The 15472-nt window shown below is 52.6% G+C and overlaps 5 protein-coding genes across 5 annotated transcripts; 3 read left to right on the forward strand and 2 right to left on the reverse strand.

Annotated features, from left to right (window-relative positions):
- Window positions 1-2045: 2045 nt before the first annotated feature.
- Window positions 2046-3708, forward strand: BDZ99DRAFT_489977 (subtilisin-like protein; the record flags this gene model as incomplete). The annotated part of the gene is made up of 2 exons (XM_033723026.1): window positions 2046-2052; window positions 2315-3708. The coding sequence occupies 2 exons, from the start codon at window positions 2046-2048 to the stop codon at window positions 3706-3708; spliced, it is 1401 nt and encodes a 466-aa protein (XP_033573794.1).
- Window positions 3709-4579: 871 nt separating this feature from the next.
- On the forward strand, window positions 4580-7515 carry BDZ99DRAFT_573540 (oligosaccharyl transferase stt3 subunit). The gene is made up of 5 exons (XM_033728302.1): window positions 4580-4754; window positions 4823-4903; window positions 4984-5577; window positions 5627-6785; window positions 6836-7515. The coding sequence occupies exons 1-5, from the start codon at window positions 4601-4603 to the stop codon at window positions 7104-7106; spliced, it is 2259 nt and encodes a 752-aa protein (XP_033573795.1). The 5' UTR covers window positions 4580-4600; the 3' UTR covers window positions 7107-7515.
- Window positions 7516-9121: 1606 nt separating this feature from the next.
- BDZ99DRAFT_465606 (uncharacterized protein) lies at window positions 9122-10247 on the forward strand. Its single transcript, XM_033720583.1, has 2 exons — window positions 9122-9622; window positions 9707-10247. The coding sequence occupies exons 1-2, from the start codon at window positions 9466-9468 to the stop codon at window positions 10150-10152; spliced, it is 603 nt and encodes a 200-aa protein (XP_033573796.1). The 5' UTR covers window positions 9122-9465; the 3' UTR covers window positions 10153-10247.
- A 1578-nt stretch (window positions 10248-11825) lies between these two features.
- BDZ99DRAFT_86274 (uncharacterized protein) lies at window positions 11826-12179 on the reverse strand. Its single transcript, XM_033728976.1, has one exon. The coding sequence runs from the start codon at window positions 12109-12111 to the stop codon at window positions 11857-11859; it is 255 nt and encodes an 84-aa protein (XP_033573797.1). The 5' UTR covers window positions 12112-12179; the 3' UTR covers window positions 11826-11856.
- A 586-nt stretch (window positions 12180-12765) lies between these two features.
- BDZ99DRAFT_523400 (uncharacterized protein) lies at window positions 12766-15333 on the reverse strand (the record flags this gene model as incomplete). Its single annotated transcript, XM_033725801.1, has 5 exons — window positions 12766-12918; window positions 12980-13682; window positions 13737-14615; window positions 14664-14927; window positions 14978-15333. The coding sequence occupies 5 exons, from the start codon at window positions 15331-15333 to the stop codon at window positions 12766-12768; spliced, it is 2355 nt and encodes a 784-aa protein (XP_033573798.1).
- Window positions 15334-15472: the final 139 nt, after the last annotated feature.

Consider the following 15472-nt stretch of genomic DNA (forward strand, 5'->3'; position numbering starts at 1 on the left):
CATTCTAACTGGCTGCCAATATTAGGCGCCATGGAAAGAGATTGTTGTAGAGTAATGTAGGTAGAGATGATATTTTCAAACGGGAGGAAATTCGGTGTATGTGTGCCCAGCCTTATGGCGTTTTATAGCGTTTTTAGCGCGGGCAGAAACTTTTGAAAGGCTCCTCCGTAGACGCTCTAAAATAATCGAATAATCGCATAATCAAGAGCGGTTTACTTTTTAGCTGCATACCAGTGGAAATGCCCAGAGAATATTAACACATTTATTTTTACTTGATAGAAATATGGAGCAGAGAATTAAGATGCCTAAGTGATAGATGCATTCCGGCACGGGGTTTCCGCCACCCAGGGAGGGACGTTGGTCTAGGAAAAGCACGTCTTTGATTTATTCATGCATATACAAGGGTAGAATCCTCTCAGAGCAGGAATGACAGCAAACTCCACGTCCAGTGGGAACTGCGCTCAAAGCGATGGATCATCTCACGGTAAACGTTAAACAGACTCCTACAACCACACTGCAAAACCTATGACCACAGCTTGTCATCGTACCCACCTAAACGTGAAGTCCCTTCAAGTTTAACTAACGCAACTCCACGACTCGACCGCCAGGCCGCGTTCGAGACTTCTCATCCAGCGCCATCTCTCTGCAACTTACTGCATCGGTGCAGTGTTCCGCCAGTGCCCCCTTCAGGCAAGCAGCCCGGATGCAACAAAACACGGCACCGATTCGCACCACGACGCGCCGCGTTCGAAACATGCGACCGCGCAGCACACGGCACCCCCCCAATCTCCCCCTAACCCTGCACTTTTCTCTCTCTCCGAGCCTCCGCGAATTCACGTGAGCCGGCCGCGTCGTTGGCCACGGAGGGCCGTCCCGTCGCTGCGCGCAGAGATCGCGACTGGCCCTCTGGCGCCGGCATTGAAGATGCGCACCGCGCGCCGCCCCTGGATTTAAGAGTTTTTCATGCGCAAGGGCAGGCCGGCGCCGGACTGGCTCGCTGGGCGCGCGTTTCCAGGGCTGTGGGCCTGTTTCAGGAGGGTGTGGGCCAATCGAGGGGGCTAGCCCTGAGGCTTGCATGATGCCGGGGGAGCGTCGAAACGGCACGGCGGGTGGCTTTGTTTTTGCTGGCCTATGGGAGGCGGAGGGGAGGTGTTTTAGACTTTTTGCGAAAACCCCTTGGGTGAGACTTGCGTAGGGTAGGGGCCAGTATTTTAGGGCGGGTTGGGGACTCGTATTTGACGCTGCCGTGCGGGAGGAAGCGTGTCTTCCTGCGGTATTGAATTTTGGAGATCTATATGATTCGATGCCTCATCGTGAGTATATACCATTACATGAAGGTCTTCCGTAGGTTTTCGGAGATCGATATACGGCGGAGGTGTATCGCCTTTACGGTCCTGATCACTCGCTAGGCCAGCTCAGAAGAATCAGTGTTCATGCAGACTAGCCGCGGTGTAAGATTCCGGATGTGGTGGTGATGTTGCAGAGGAACGCAAACCACCTACTGCACGTGTGGACGGCTCTGCTCGCCAGGCACTCGGCTTCACCAGAGAACGGGCGCCAGCGCGCATTGGGCTGGCCAAGCTGTTTCAGCTGCGACAAGTCGTCGTGCTGCTCTGGTGTTTACCGCCTCGCCAATGTAGGTACATGTACAGGAGCATCCTCGGCCCCGGCCTCTCCAACGACGGCCTCATCGCTCTTGCTGCCAGCTGCGGACTCACAGTCTTTCTTTTCCTTTCCATCCACCCTCGTTTACATTAAAGCTTCGACAGCGCCCTGAGCCCTGTCTTCCTTTCGTTCCCCATATCCATTCTTCTCTTCACTTCACTCCCTCAATCCGGCATCGTTTGCCCTGCGTGCTGGCACGTTCGACGGCTCGACAAACCCTCTCTACACTACGTGAAACAGAGATCGTTCAACCTCGCTCACTTGCCGCGTCGAAGTAAGTACCAAACACCGCCTCCACTCGATCCGTCAATGCCTTGTCTGTCCGGCGCCTGTTTGCCAATGCTGCCCCAATCTGGAACACCATCTTTGTTTCCTCCACAATGCCTTGTCACTTGACCTATATCTGGCAATGTGCGCGCCGCACATAGGTTGCTGTCACTGTACAATCTGGCATTGTTACCTTCACCTCGCGCTCCATAAATCCTCTCTTCTCGCACCTTCAGTCATCTAGGCCTCCGCTGACCTTGACAACAGCTCTTTCGACATCCCTTCACTAGTGCATTGCTTCAAGCCCTTGTGCTCGACTTTCATTCAAATCACGTGCTCCAGAGGAGTCTATCAAACTTCAACCTTCCTTTCAACATGAGAGTGTCATTCAGCACCACCGCTCTTTTGGCGGCCTTGACTTCTACCGTCATCGCCGCGCCCACCCCCGAAGCCGGGGCCGGGTTCATTTCGAACGTCACTCCTGGCGCCCACCAAACCGGTGGCGACGAGTATGTCGTTATCTTCAACAACTCTCAAGCAAAAGTCCCTCATGTCGCCGAAGTGCTCTCTCGCATTCAGCTAAATGTCGAGCACTCCGACGTCAGATGGACTTTCAACAACTCGGTCTTCCGTGGCTTCGCCGCCAACATGAAGTCCCATTGCATCGACGCCCTCAACGCCATGGAGGATGTTGCTCACGTCGAGAAGGCCGTCGAAATTTCTTCGTACGACACCCGATCGGGCGCCACCTGGGGCACGCAGCGCATCTCAAGCTCTTCGGCAGTACAGGGCTCCGCGACTGACCTCGATTTCACGTACGACTTCGAAGGCACCGACGGAACACAGGGCCAGGGTGTCGATATCTACATCGTAGACACCGGCGTTCGCGTTACCCATGGCGTTTTCGGAGGTCGTGCTACGCAAGGTTTCTCTGCAGACAAAACTGACAACACTGATGGCGATGGCCACGGTACGCACGTAGCTGGTACTGCTGCTGGTGCCGTCTTTGGTGTAGCTTCCGGCGCGAATATCATTGCAGTTAAAGTTCTCAACGCGCAAGGCACTGGCCCGCTCTCTGACAGCGTCGCGGGTATTGACTGGGTTGTTGACCAGCACAACCAGCGCAAGTCCCAGCCCGGTTTTGTTGGCAGCATCATGAGCATGTCGTGGGGCGTCGGAAGCGTCTCCTCGTCAGTTGACTCGGTCATCAAGGCTGCCAGTGCTGCTGGAATTCACATCAGTGTGGCAGCTGGCAATTCGGGCGCCGATGCCTGCAACTCCAGCCCTTCGGACAACGGCGGGACGAACAGCGCTGTCGTCTCCGTGGGCAGCATCGACATCGACGACGGCATCTCTACCTTTTCCAACACTGGGAAGTGCACCGATATCTATGCCCCGGGCAAGGACGTTATCTCTGCGTGGAACACCGCAGACAACGTCATCAACACTCTCAGCGGCACCAGCATGGCTTGCCCCCACGTCACCGGTGTCATGGCTTATATGATGGCTCGGGATGCCCAGCTCGCTGCCGACCCAGCAGCTCTCAAATCTGCCCTTCTCTCTGCAGGTTTGAAGGGGGCTCTCACGGGTAACACCGAAGCAGGTGATCAGAAGATCCTTGTGTCCAACGGGGAGACAAGAACCGTGAAGAAGGCAAAACGTACCGTAACCAGCAATATCGCAACCTGGGCCAAGGAGCTAGTAAAGACCACGGAGATTAAGAGGGGGGACCTCAAATTCGCGCTCAAGAGCAGGAAAGCGTCGCTACGTTACTGAAGTCACGACCGTCCCGAGTTGGCTCAGCTAGTTTCCCGATAGTTGTACTTGCTCCTTCCACCCTACACCCTACTCCAACGCACCTTCCTACTGAAGCGACACCTCGTGTATCTGCTTCGTAGACCTAGGAATACCTACGTGCTTGTTCTTTTTATTTCGATTCTTGTATGTTTGGCAGGCCATAATGCCTTAATGGCTCTAATTTCTCTGCATGGCGGTCCGGCGGGATTTTGTGGAGGGGATGGTTAATAAGGAAAGCATGTGGTTGAAAAAATGTCTGGGAAGGTGGTTCCCGGCACAAGGCTCGAGATAGCCAATGAAATCATAATCATTTAAAGTTCAATATGTGTACGCTTGTTTGTTGATAAGTGAAGTGCTTCGATATATTGAAAGAAATCCGGTCAAAATGGAAAGTGTGCACACCTATCTGCAGCTGTATGAAGTTCAATCAATTTCCAGAAATGTACCTGTGTTTCAACTTCATGCACTTGTCTAACATCGTTGGATTTGCTTCGAATTGGCTACAAAATTCTAGAAGACATCTAAATCAATGATGACCGATCTTTTGCGTAAATTGAGCGTGGATGTGTTCGCTTTGGTGACGTGATAGACTTCTAGAGGCCTTATAGAGGGCACGGATATTTAGATTAGACGATCTTGCTTTCTACATGCTTTAAATCAGGCGTGCAGGTTTGGGAGAAGTGGGAGGTTGTGAAGTGCTTCTGAAGTGTGGGTTGGAGGAAGCTGTGAATGTACTAAGAAGTTGCTAGCGTGCTGAGATCTACGCGAGAGGTTTCATCTGGTGGAGGACACCTGTGCCTGTTGAAGCTCTCCGTGACGCGGCTTGAGAGCAACCCACGATTCTTCAATCCCACCTCCTCCCTTTTCAATCATGGCCACCTCACCAGTGGACCCGTTGCTCAAGCAGTTCACCGGTCCGAATACTCAAGGCTTGCTCAGAGTTATAATTCTGTTCACAATCGCTGCTGCAGCAGTATCGAGTCGGCTCTTCAGCGTTATTCGGTTCGAGAGCATTATCCACGAATGTTAGTCCCCCCGGAGTACCTCGACTCGGAACTGTGCGCAAGCTCAATTGACTAACTATTGTGTATAGTCGATCCCTGGTTTAACTTTCGGGCGACGAAATATCTTGTCCAGAATGGATTCTACAGCTTTTGGGATTGGTTTGACGACCGTAAGCCCCCTCCTTTGATCTCGCCATACTGGATATTCCATTATAAAGGAGGTCAATTGCTGATCTGAATTGCTCCTTAGGAACATGGCATCCGCTTGGTCGAGTTACAGGAGGCACTCTCTACCCCGGCTTGATGGTAACCAGCGGCATCATCTACCACGTCCTCCGCTTCCTTACCTTTCCCGTCGACATTCGGAACATTTGCGTCTTGCTTGCGCCGGGCTTCTCAGGCCTGACGGCGTTTGCGACATACCTCTTGACCAATGAAATGGTCGCTTCCCCATCCGCTGGTCTCCTCGCCGCAGCTTTCATGGGCATCACACCAGGCTACATCTCCCGTTCGGTGGCTGGTAGTTACGATAACGAGGCCATCGCCATTTTTCTACTAGTGTTCACCTTCTACCTCTGGATTAAAGCTATCAAGCTCGGCTCGGTCTTCTGGGGCGCGTTGACCGCCCTGTTCTACGGATACATGGTCTCGGCGTGGGGTGGATATGTGTTCATTACGAATTTGCTGCCTCTGCATGCTTTCGTCCTGATCTGCATGGGACGGTATAGCCCGAGGCTGTACGTGAGCTATACCTCGTGGTATGTTCTTGGGACGCTTGCAAGCATGCAGATTCCCTTCGTGGGATTCCTGCCGATTCGGAGTAGCGAGCACATGGCTGCGCTTGGTATGTGTTCCTGATTAGAGCATCTTTGAACCTACTCTAACCCCTGTAGGTGTCTTCGGTCTCCTCCAAATCGTCGGTTTCGTCGAATTCGTGCGGAATCAGCTCCCAAGCAGGCAATTCCAGACTCTCCTCCGAGCCCTCGTACTTGTAATCTTTGCGGTGTCGTTCGGAGGCCTTGTCCTGCTTACTGTCACTGGTGTTATTGCTCCTTGGAGCGGACGTTTCTACTCTCTGTGGGACACAGGCTACGCCAAGATCCATATTCCCATTATCGCCTCCGTCTCCGAGCATCAGCCAACCGCCTGGCCGGCCTTTTTCTTCGATTTGAGCATGATGATCTGGCTCTTCCCGGCCGGTGTCTACATGAGCTTCCGCACACTGACCGACGAGCAAGTCTTTATCGTCATCTACGCTGTGTTTGCTAGTTACTTCGCTGGCGTCATGGTCCGGTTGATGTTGACCCTTACACCAATTGTTTGCGTTGCTTCCGCAATTGCATTCTCCCAAATTCTGGACACTTATATGAGCGTAGATAGTCCGAAGCCTGAGACCCAAGCAAATGGAACACCTGCTTCGGCAAGCGTAGCAGCAGCTTCAGCTATGCTACCCGACGGGCTACGCTCTACCCGAAACCCGATCGTTGGGATCTACTCATATTCGTCAAAGATTACGGTTGTCGGAGCTTCCACCATCTACCTTATGCTCTTTGTTATGCACTGCACATGGGTCACTTCAAACGCCTATTCCTCTCCTTCAGTTGTTCTGGCCAGCAGACTTCCCGACGGAAGCCAGCACATCATCGATGACTACCGAGAGGCTTACTACTGGCTCCGCCAGAACACGCCCGAAAATGCCAAGATCATGAGCTGGTGGGATTATGGTTACCAGATTGGAGGAATGGCAGACCGCCCAACCTTGGTTGACAACAACACATGGAACAACACCCACATTGCCACCGTTGGTAAGGCGATGAGCTCAAGAGAAGAAGTCAGCTACCCGATCATGCGTCAGCACGAGGTCGACTATGTGCTCATCGTGTTCGGTGGTCTTCTTGGCTACTCTGGTGACGATATCAATAAGTTCTTGTGGATGGTACGAATTGCGGAGGGCATCTGGCCGGATGAAGTTAAGGAGCGCAACTTTTTCACGCAAAGAGGCGAGTACCGGGTTGACGACGAGGCTACGCCAACCATGAAGAACAGTTTGATGTAAGTTCTTCCTCTCTATCATTTGTAGCATATGCTGACTGCCATATCAGGTACAAGATGTCCTACTACAACTACAACGCGCTGTTCCCCGCTGGACAGGCACAAGACCGTGTCCGAAACACGCGGCTACCCGCAGAAGGGCCTCAGCTCACCACCATCGAAGAGGCGTTCACCAGCGAGAACTGGATCATCCGAATTTACAAGGTCAAGGACCTTGATAACTTTGGTCGTGATCACGGGAGCGCTGTTGCCTTTGACAAGGGTAACAAGAAGAAGAGGGCGCATAAGAGGAAAGGCGCGAGGACGTTGAGAGTGGAGTGAGATGGCCATTTATTCGGGTTGGTATTCTTACCGTTGAGGATTTTGGGAACTGTATCAACAAGCGTCACAGGCATGTGGGGGCGTTTGGAAGAATAAAACGAATAGGTCTGTACAAGAAGCAGTTGGGCCCAGGATTATGTGACTGTATTCCAAGTGGCCTATGTTCAGAACTTCACGGCAATTGTGTCTTCTAGGTGGGTATACTGCCTTCTGAGTACTGGTAGATGACATTGTCCGAAGTCGCCTGGCGAGTTTACAGGTAGTTAAAGCGGTTTCACTTGCATCCTGTTCAAATTTCCAAAAGATTATATTGGCATACCTCAAACTGCGACATCCAAGTGTACGCCAATCTCTTTCCTAATACTGTAGACCTGGTAGAAGCACGGAGTAGAGTAATATGAGGACAGGCAGAGGATTTTTTTTTGGTCGTCTGAAGCTTTCCTAGCTGTGACTGTTCGCTGACTTGCTATACCGGAAGGGTGAGGTGAAGTGATCGAAGATCCAATTTGCCCCATCTAAGCGTTGGATCATCACCTCCGACATTATCCTCCTCCTGCACCATCTTAAGTCCTTATCGGTCCTGCCTTGTCCTCGTTACTTTCATTGGCGCGTGACCAGACGCCGCCCGTGCGACTTCCTCGTTCCACGGTCCACCTCCAGACGTCTCTCCGACAATCCACCTCCAGCTTGTTCTTTCTTGCCCTTGCTATCCTGTGTGAGCTCCTGCTCCTTCCATCGCCCATATCGACTCTTTTCCAGAGCGGGCGCGAGTCCGGAGTGCACGATGGCAGACCAAGCTTACAACAATGCCTTGAATGCCTATTACGCAGCCTATGGTGCCGCCAGCGGGCAGCAGCAGCAATACTACTATCCCGTGTAAGCCCTGCTTATATCTGACCTAGACGCGCGCAGCTAACAGCTATGTCTTAGAGTCCCGCCGCCTCCCCACGGCGCTCCCACGCCTCTGTCGCAGCGGGTTGATTCGTCAGGTAATCCAATGCCTCAAGACAACAACAGCAGCAGACAGATAGCAACGGTGACGACGGCCGTCACAATGCAGCCTGCACAACACAGCCAAGTAGTCCCGCAGGGCAGCCAGTCAGTATACTATTTGGTTCCTGGTTCTGCTCCTGCACCAGCACATCCTCCTGCCCCTAATCCACCGACCCAGTTATTGTATCCAGCAAGCGCGCATCGCAGAAAAAGCTTTGGTTTATTGGACGCGCTCGCCATGTCATTGATTGACGAAAAGAAACTGCGCAGGGTCAAGATTCGTGCCAGCTCCACACCGACTTATGTAGCTCTCCCTCGAGCGTATCCTCCGCCAACGCCTCAATATCAAGCCGGATACCCGTATCAGCAGCAACCACCACCGCAGAATCAATTGGCCGTGGGTCCGTCGACGTGGCACGAGGGATATGTATATCAGAATGAGGTGTCACCATCGCCATCAAGGTCGTCCTCCGCTACGCAGCCACAGGCGGAGAGAACACACGAGTATGAGTACTTCCATTATCGTGAGCAGCAGCCGCCTCCTCAACCAGTACCTCCTCCCGCTCCTCAGCCGCCTCCGGCATTACCCCTGGCCCACGTCATGCACTGCCATGTCTGTATCAAATGCAACCAGCCGCGCTCTAGGAAGTTCCACCATCACTTCCCGGTCATCCCAGGCCAACCCACGATCCAAGGCATTTGCGCGAAGTGCGACAAGAAAGAGCGTGGAAGACCCCGTCGTGTCATCCGCCGAAAAAGTATTGTCCGCCGCAAATCTCCAGAGGAGCGTGAGATCCGGATCCAGATCACGAGCCCTGATCGTGAGCGCGGACGAACTAGAGGCAAATCTACCAGCTCTGAGAGGATCGTTGTTCGGCGAGTACGCTCCTCAAGTCGCGAGGCGCCTCGTGCTCGAGGGCACAGCAGGACGAGGATCACACTTCGTACCTCTTCCACTTCACCAAGTCCAGTTCGAGAGGTCCGGACGCGGATCGTTCATCGTAGCTCGTCAAGTCATTCACCAGAGCGAGAAATCATCAAGACAAAGACAGTCCGCGAGAGCGTCCACCGCGCGCTCGACGCTTACCGATCTAATTCTCCCTTCGGACATCGCCCGCATACACGGTCTCCTGACATCGAGGTCACAGAATACTTGACGCGCGAATCGCGCGCAGCTGCAGAGAGGCGTATAGCATCTCATCCCGAGGCGTTCCGCTACAGTAATCGCTCGCCCTCTCCGTCTCCGCCTCCAGTCCTTCGACGACGTGACAGATCTAGGGCGAGGGGTATACTGCGTTCGTTGAGTCATACGCGCTATGAGAGTCCTCCGCGCCAGAAGTCGTCGCGTATGAGCAAGGAGAGCACGATGGTGGAAGTAGGCGGACCTAGAGTTCAATTCGCTTCACAACCGCCATCGCGACCACGTTCCGTCACGGAGAGCAGTACCGAGTTCTGGCGAGGCCGATCACGGGAGAGGTTGTATGGAGGTGACGCACATTTCAGCAGGGACGAGACGCCGTCTGGTAAGTCTCTATGCATTCATTTACCACCGCTTGGATTGCTTCGACATCTTATCTGGGATAGCATGCTAATCCCATCACCTACAGGCACACGGCTCCAAGACTACAACTACTACCAACCACCCTCTTCTCGCAGCCCCGTCCCCCGTCCCACCCCTTTCAGCCCCCCACCAGCCGATCCCGTCAACCGACTCGAACTCGAACTCGAGCGCACTCGCATTTCAAAGGACGAAGGCTTCTTCCGCCCTACCCCGGGATTCCGCTACATCGTGCCTATCCGCGAGCCGACACCACAGCCGCCTACTCCGCCTGCTCCGCCTGCTCCGCCTGCTCCGCCACCTACCAAGCCCCCGTGGGAGGACGGCACCGACTCTGGAACTAGTGAAAATGGGACTGTGGAGTTCGTTGATGTGAAGGAGGTTTGGGGACATGACGAGGATGGGCGGCCGGCTAGGTTTGTGGAGGAGACGAGAACGGTGAGGGTGCCGGATAGGAAGGATGCGATGAGTGTGCAGCAGTATAGAGATGTGTAAATGGGTGTGAGGGTGAGTGGTACGGGGAGACGGAGTGTAATGGACTGCGAATGCGGTTTGGGCTTTGGTTGTTGCGTGAATCAAGGGAAGGGAGGGGAGGGGTGTGAGGGAGGTAGGTAATGCAGGTATCTTTATTCTTGAAAGATAGATTGGAATGGGAAGGGTTCACTCTTTATAGACTTGTGAAGCCTCCTGTGGTCTGGTATCTTGTCTGATATGGCGGCTGATATCTTGCGTATTGCAGGCTGTCTCTCCTCCCTGCCCCCCCCCCCCCCCCCTTACCCTGGTCTCCGCTTTCTCTCTCTAATTGCTGCTTATAGTGAAGGCTCCCACCGTGTCATGCTCTAAACAGAACCAATCCCCGCATCCCACCTTATCAAAAACTAGACTTAAACCTAGCAAGTCCCTCTATCACACGCCACTCCATCACCAACGAAACGCCTAGATTGATACCACGCAACCAATACCGATCCTAGAAGTCCAGCAAATTACCCTCTGTCAAGCGCCTGCGATTAACTTGTGGATACATCCACCGAGACACGCGAACAGGATCCAGCGCTCATAGAACACGATAGACCCCCATGATCTTGTTGCTGCTTGTTGGCGTTGTACATTCCCGGTATCATGTCGTTCAGTTTCAGGTGAAGTACCACGATACATTTGTGTGTATAGAGTGTGAGAAGCGGGCGGATAAGCAGATATGAGAGTCCGGGCGGGGAGCCATGGTAGCGTTGTGAGGAGGGGGACCTGCCGGGGGCATGTGGGCGAGTTGTTTAGGGTAGAGTGGAATTGATGGCGGTGGGGCATGGAGATGCTAGAGTAGAGGGTTGGGAGGATAGGAGGCGTGGAGGAGATGGTAGAATGTAGAGCAGCGTTGCAACTGAGTTAGGTTTGAGAGCTCTGGCAGAAGGCGAGGTGGATGATCCGTCCGTTCTTATTGAGCTCAAGTTGCTAAACGGAGTAGGAGGTATGCTCCACGTCTAGCAAACAACAGCACGGTGCCATTAAATGGATGATCACGCATCACGTTCTGAGTTTATCTCAAAACAAAGTCCCAGACCAAAGACAAATAGCATTCTATCCAACTACTAACAAAATCCCGTCACTGAAATGCAGTAAACCAGCCCAGTTATCAAGTTGCCCTTCTCGTGCCGTTGTTGAAACGCAGAGGACCCCTCCAGCTCTCGACTTTCCCGCCTCGTCCCCTCAGTAGCACCTCACTACTCCATGACCTCTCCACGAGACTTCCTCCCATCTCGTCCCATCACAGTAGTACTAACTCACTTCTCCATAGCATTTTCTCCATGAACCTTCCTAACGTGCTCATCACGCTTGTCTTTGCGATAGAAGGGTCCGCGTCCTCTACCCTCGAGACCTCTTCCACGAGCCGCGCTGCGAAGACAGGTAGCGTCATGGCACCAATGCTCAGACTCTTCAGCCTTGATGTGGACGTTCTTCAGGTGACGCTCCATGTCTGGGAGACGTTTGAAGACTTCCGGGCAAGGCTCGTGCCATGTGCAGGGCCATTTGGTTGGTGTATCGATGTTATCTGGGGAAACGAGAGCGGCTCTGCGGGTGCGTAAGAGGGCGACTAGGGAGTGATAAGGAAAGGTGCAGGGACGGATGTATGCACATACCTTGAAAAAAACTTAGCTATACGGACCGAATGGTTCCTAGGTACAGTTAGTTGAAAAAAAAAAAAACCTACCAGGCATCCAAATGACCGCCACCAGCCTGACTAGGCAAGGGCAGATCATTCGGAGCAAGGTATGGTTGGCCCCAAGCAGCCGAGAGGTCCTGGAGTGGCATGGTAGAGGCTGTGTCGATGACCGGCTGCATGAATGTCTCATGCTGGAGCTGAAAGGGCGACGAATGAGCGGCGCCATGGAAGCCAGGGTGGGTGTTCGGAAAGACGTCTTGGGTGGAGGCTGAGCTGGCAAAAGGGCTCTGAGTTGGCATAACGGAGGCTCCGGCGGTGAAGGACTGTATGGCGGCCTCGTCTGAATTGCGAAAGGGCGGCCAATCAGCGTCCTGGTAGATATTGGTGCCCATGTCGCCCTGAAGGTATGTTGACTCCTGAGCGGTCGAGGTGGCAGGCGCAACGTTGAGGGCGTTGATGGCTTCGGCGATGTCCGCATCGGTCAGGAAGGGCGACGAATCGAAGGTTTCGTCCAAGCTGAGGTGCCTCTCGAAACTGGCGAAGTTGGCATGGGAGGAAGCCGTCGTGGGCATCGTGTCGTCGTAATCTTTGAATTGATTGGTGTAAGATTGGCTGGGGTCCATGGTGAATCGTACGGTGGTCGTGGATTTGGTGAGCGGGAGCGTTGGGGGATGGCCTTGACTTATGGATTTGGGCCGCGGAATTTGATTACAGCGTAACAAATTGAGAGATTTTGCATACTCACCTTGTCTGCTGTTATTGAAGTCTTCTCTCACTCTTCAGAACAAATAAGCTTGATGAACGAGAGGATAGTAAGACAGTCGTGAAAATAATAGCATTTGTGGGTATATAAATATCATCCAAAAGACATTGCAAACCATCAAACCTCGTGCTTAGAACCTCGCGGTATTTCTTTTCCGTTCTACACCATAACAATACACCTCACCCGTACTTCAATTCTCATGAGCAAAAATGTTCAATTCGATATTGCTCTCCAGCAAATTGCAAGCGACAACCTTGCGGGAGCAATCCCCACAGAATTCGTGCTCACAGTCCAAACAGCTGGTATATAGCTTGCTAGAATATGGCCCTAGCGTACATTGACACTGTAGAGAGCGAGGTTAGCAACCACTTCCCGGAGAGTTGCGTGAGGCGTGGTGGACTTACGCAGTAGCGAACTATTTCCTTCCTCTTTGCCGGGAGTCTTGCGGAGGATGAAGACGAGATTGGATCGGTGCTCAAAAGCCGTTTACGAGGATTAGAAGAGCGCGCCGGTGATCCGTCAACCAAGATCGGAGATGTGTTAGACCCATCAGGTGGAGTTCGGTGCTGACTAGCTATCGACTGGCTGGCTGAAGGGCTATCATCGTCCTGACAATCTTCCCCGCCGGCATCATCATCGTAATCAAAGCAGTTTTTATCCATCTCCTTCATCACTTCTTCCTTCGTCTTCCTCGCCTCCAGACACAACCAGGTGGTGATGTCCTTCTTGTCTCTGAAATGCTCATCGATGTGATTGAACCGTTCATCCCATGCTGCAGAACGCTTGTTCTGTAACGGAATGATCTTTTGACAGAATCCACACCAGAACTGGCCCTGGCCGTTACGGCCGATGCGACAGGACTTGACTTCGTTTGCGGCTTCTTCGCCGATCACGGTATGTTTCTCCTTGAGATGCTCTTCAAACACCTCGCGGCGGTAGAAGAGCTCGGCGCAGCAGGACTGCTCTTTAGACTGTTGGCAGCGCCATGTCTCGAGTTGGAAATGCTGGGAGTTTTCGTGGCGCTTCCAATCGCTCTTGGAACCGAAGCTTCTCTTACAATTCGGAAAAGTGCATCCGTATGGCCGAGTATGTCGCTTCATGTGTTTCCTAGATTTCATTAGCGATGGGAAGGATGATCAGGAAGTTGAGACGCATGCTCACTTGAGATCACATCTACGAGGCAGAGTTTTGTTGCACTCCGGGCAAGTCTCATTACTGCCAGAAAAAGGCCTTTGTCGTTGACCAACCAAGTTCTTATGACCTTTGTCTCGCTTGATGGCCTTTGCCAAAGCTTCAAGGCCCTTCACTAGGTCGGCTTTCGACATAGTTTCGAGGCTACCTTCTGCCGAATCGTCTGATGATGAAGATCGATCGTTATCAGAGAGATTGCTATTGGAATCATTCATAGAGAGGGGAGAATCCTTTTTGTCTAGACCAGTGGCACGGCTGAGGAGACGCCAGACCGCTTTATCCAGGGATTTCCCTTCGGTATTTTCCGGAATCTTCGTAGCAATGTATTTTGAGACTTCGCCAAGAACGGCTCTCTTTCGCTGCTCCGCCTTGGTTTGAGGCTCTCCAGATAGAGCTGTGGGCCGCTGAGGAAGTTTGCCTGCTGATGGGCTACCTGAAGAAACCTGAGGAGGCGCATTACAGGCAACGTCAGCCAACACTCCTAGGTTGGTGCTTGTTGAGCTACTTCTCCACGGACTAGGGGTGTTTCCTTCCATGTGATTAGACTGGCCATTGTCAGATTGCCTGTAACCAGAGGGCATTCCTTGGTCGGGATGCTGAGAAGATGAGGTATAGTACTCGTGATTTGTGGATGGGTGATTATCATCAATTTCGAAGTCATGACTAACATCTAGATCGCCCCAATGCTGTGGAGTTTGATCGGACGTAAGGCTTGCGGCTCCAGAAGCAGTGTATGACGGCATTGAGAAGCTCTCGAAACCAATGCCGGCAAGTGTCGTATCCATAGGTGCTACTGACAAGGGTTGAGGAGTTGGAGAGTCCGAGCGTTGGCTCTCATGACATAAAGATCTGATAACGTCAGTCATCACGTTCATCACAGCCTTAGCTTCAGCTTACCGTCTGATCAGATCCTCAACGTTCTCATCCTTATGCATTCGATGTATGTGCTGCTTGAAGTTGTCCAGCCGCGGCCATATCTTCCCCCTATTTCTACAATGCTCAGACGCACACTGGTATGACTTCGTGGCAGCGCCCACGGTGATGTTGTGTACGCTTTTTTTGTGCCGGTTCAGGTCGTTGATTGTGGTGAACCCTCTCGTACCCCTTCGACAGTTTCTGATGTCACATTTATATGGTTTGACATGCTTGAGGTGATGCTTCCTGTAGGACGTATCAGCTTCGGCTAGCAAAGAAATATGCGATGCTCCTACTTCATCTCGGATTTACACTTGGCTACGTCGCCGCACTGTGGACATGTAAGAGCTTTGAGATTGAGATTCCTGGCTTTGGTAGGCTTAGTACGATCGGTTTTTTCAGCTCGGAAATGATTCGTAGGACGAATGGATCCAGGCGCAAAATTGAACTCAGTCAAACGGAAGTCGATGCTTGCTGGAACATCTTGATTGTACTCTGCAGGTTCCATGCTTGCAATGGATTGCGTTGCGGGTTGTGAAAGAGTACCGTAGCCAGAGTCCCCAGCTACGCCAGTTCCAGTACTCTCAAGCTCTGAACCAGGATGATCACGGTAACTGTTGAACTCCAGGTTAGGAACTAGGTTTGAGGGCATGGTTCTCCCATCCTTCGGGCCAGGAACACGACCTCGGAAAACCTTCTCGGGATTCCATGGGCTGGCATCTTCGGCGTAGAAACGAGCTATGGGATCAGGAGCCTGGTGTAAGTTCGACGTGGACATTCTACTGTGCGAT

Source organism: Mytilinidion resinicola (genome assembly GCF_010093595.1).
Source record: "Mytilinidion resinicola strain CBS 304.34 unplaced genomic scaffold BDZ99scaffold_15, whole genome shotgun sequence".
Lineage (NCBI taxonomy): Eukaryota > Fungi > Ascomycota > Dothideomycetes > Mytilinidiales > Mytilinidiaceae > Mytilinidion > Mytilinidion resinicola.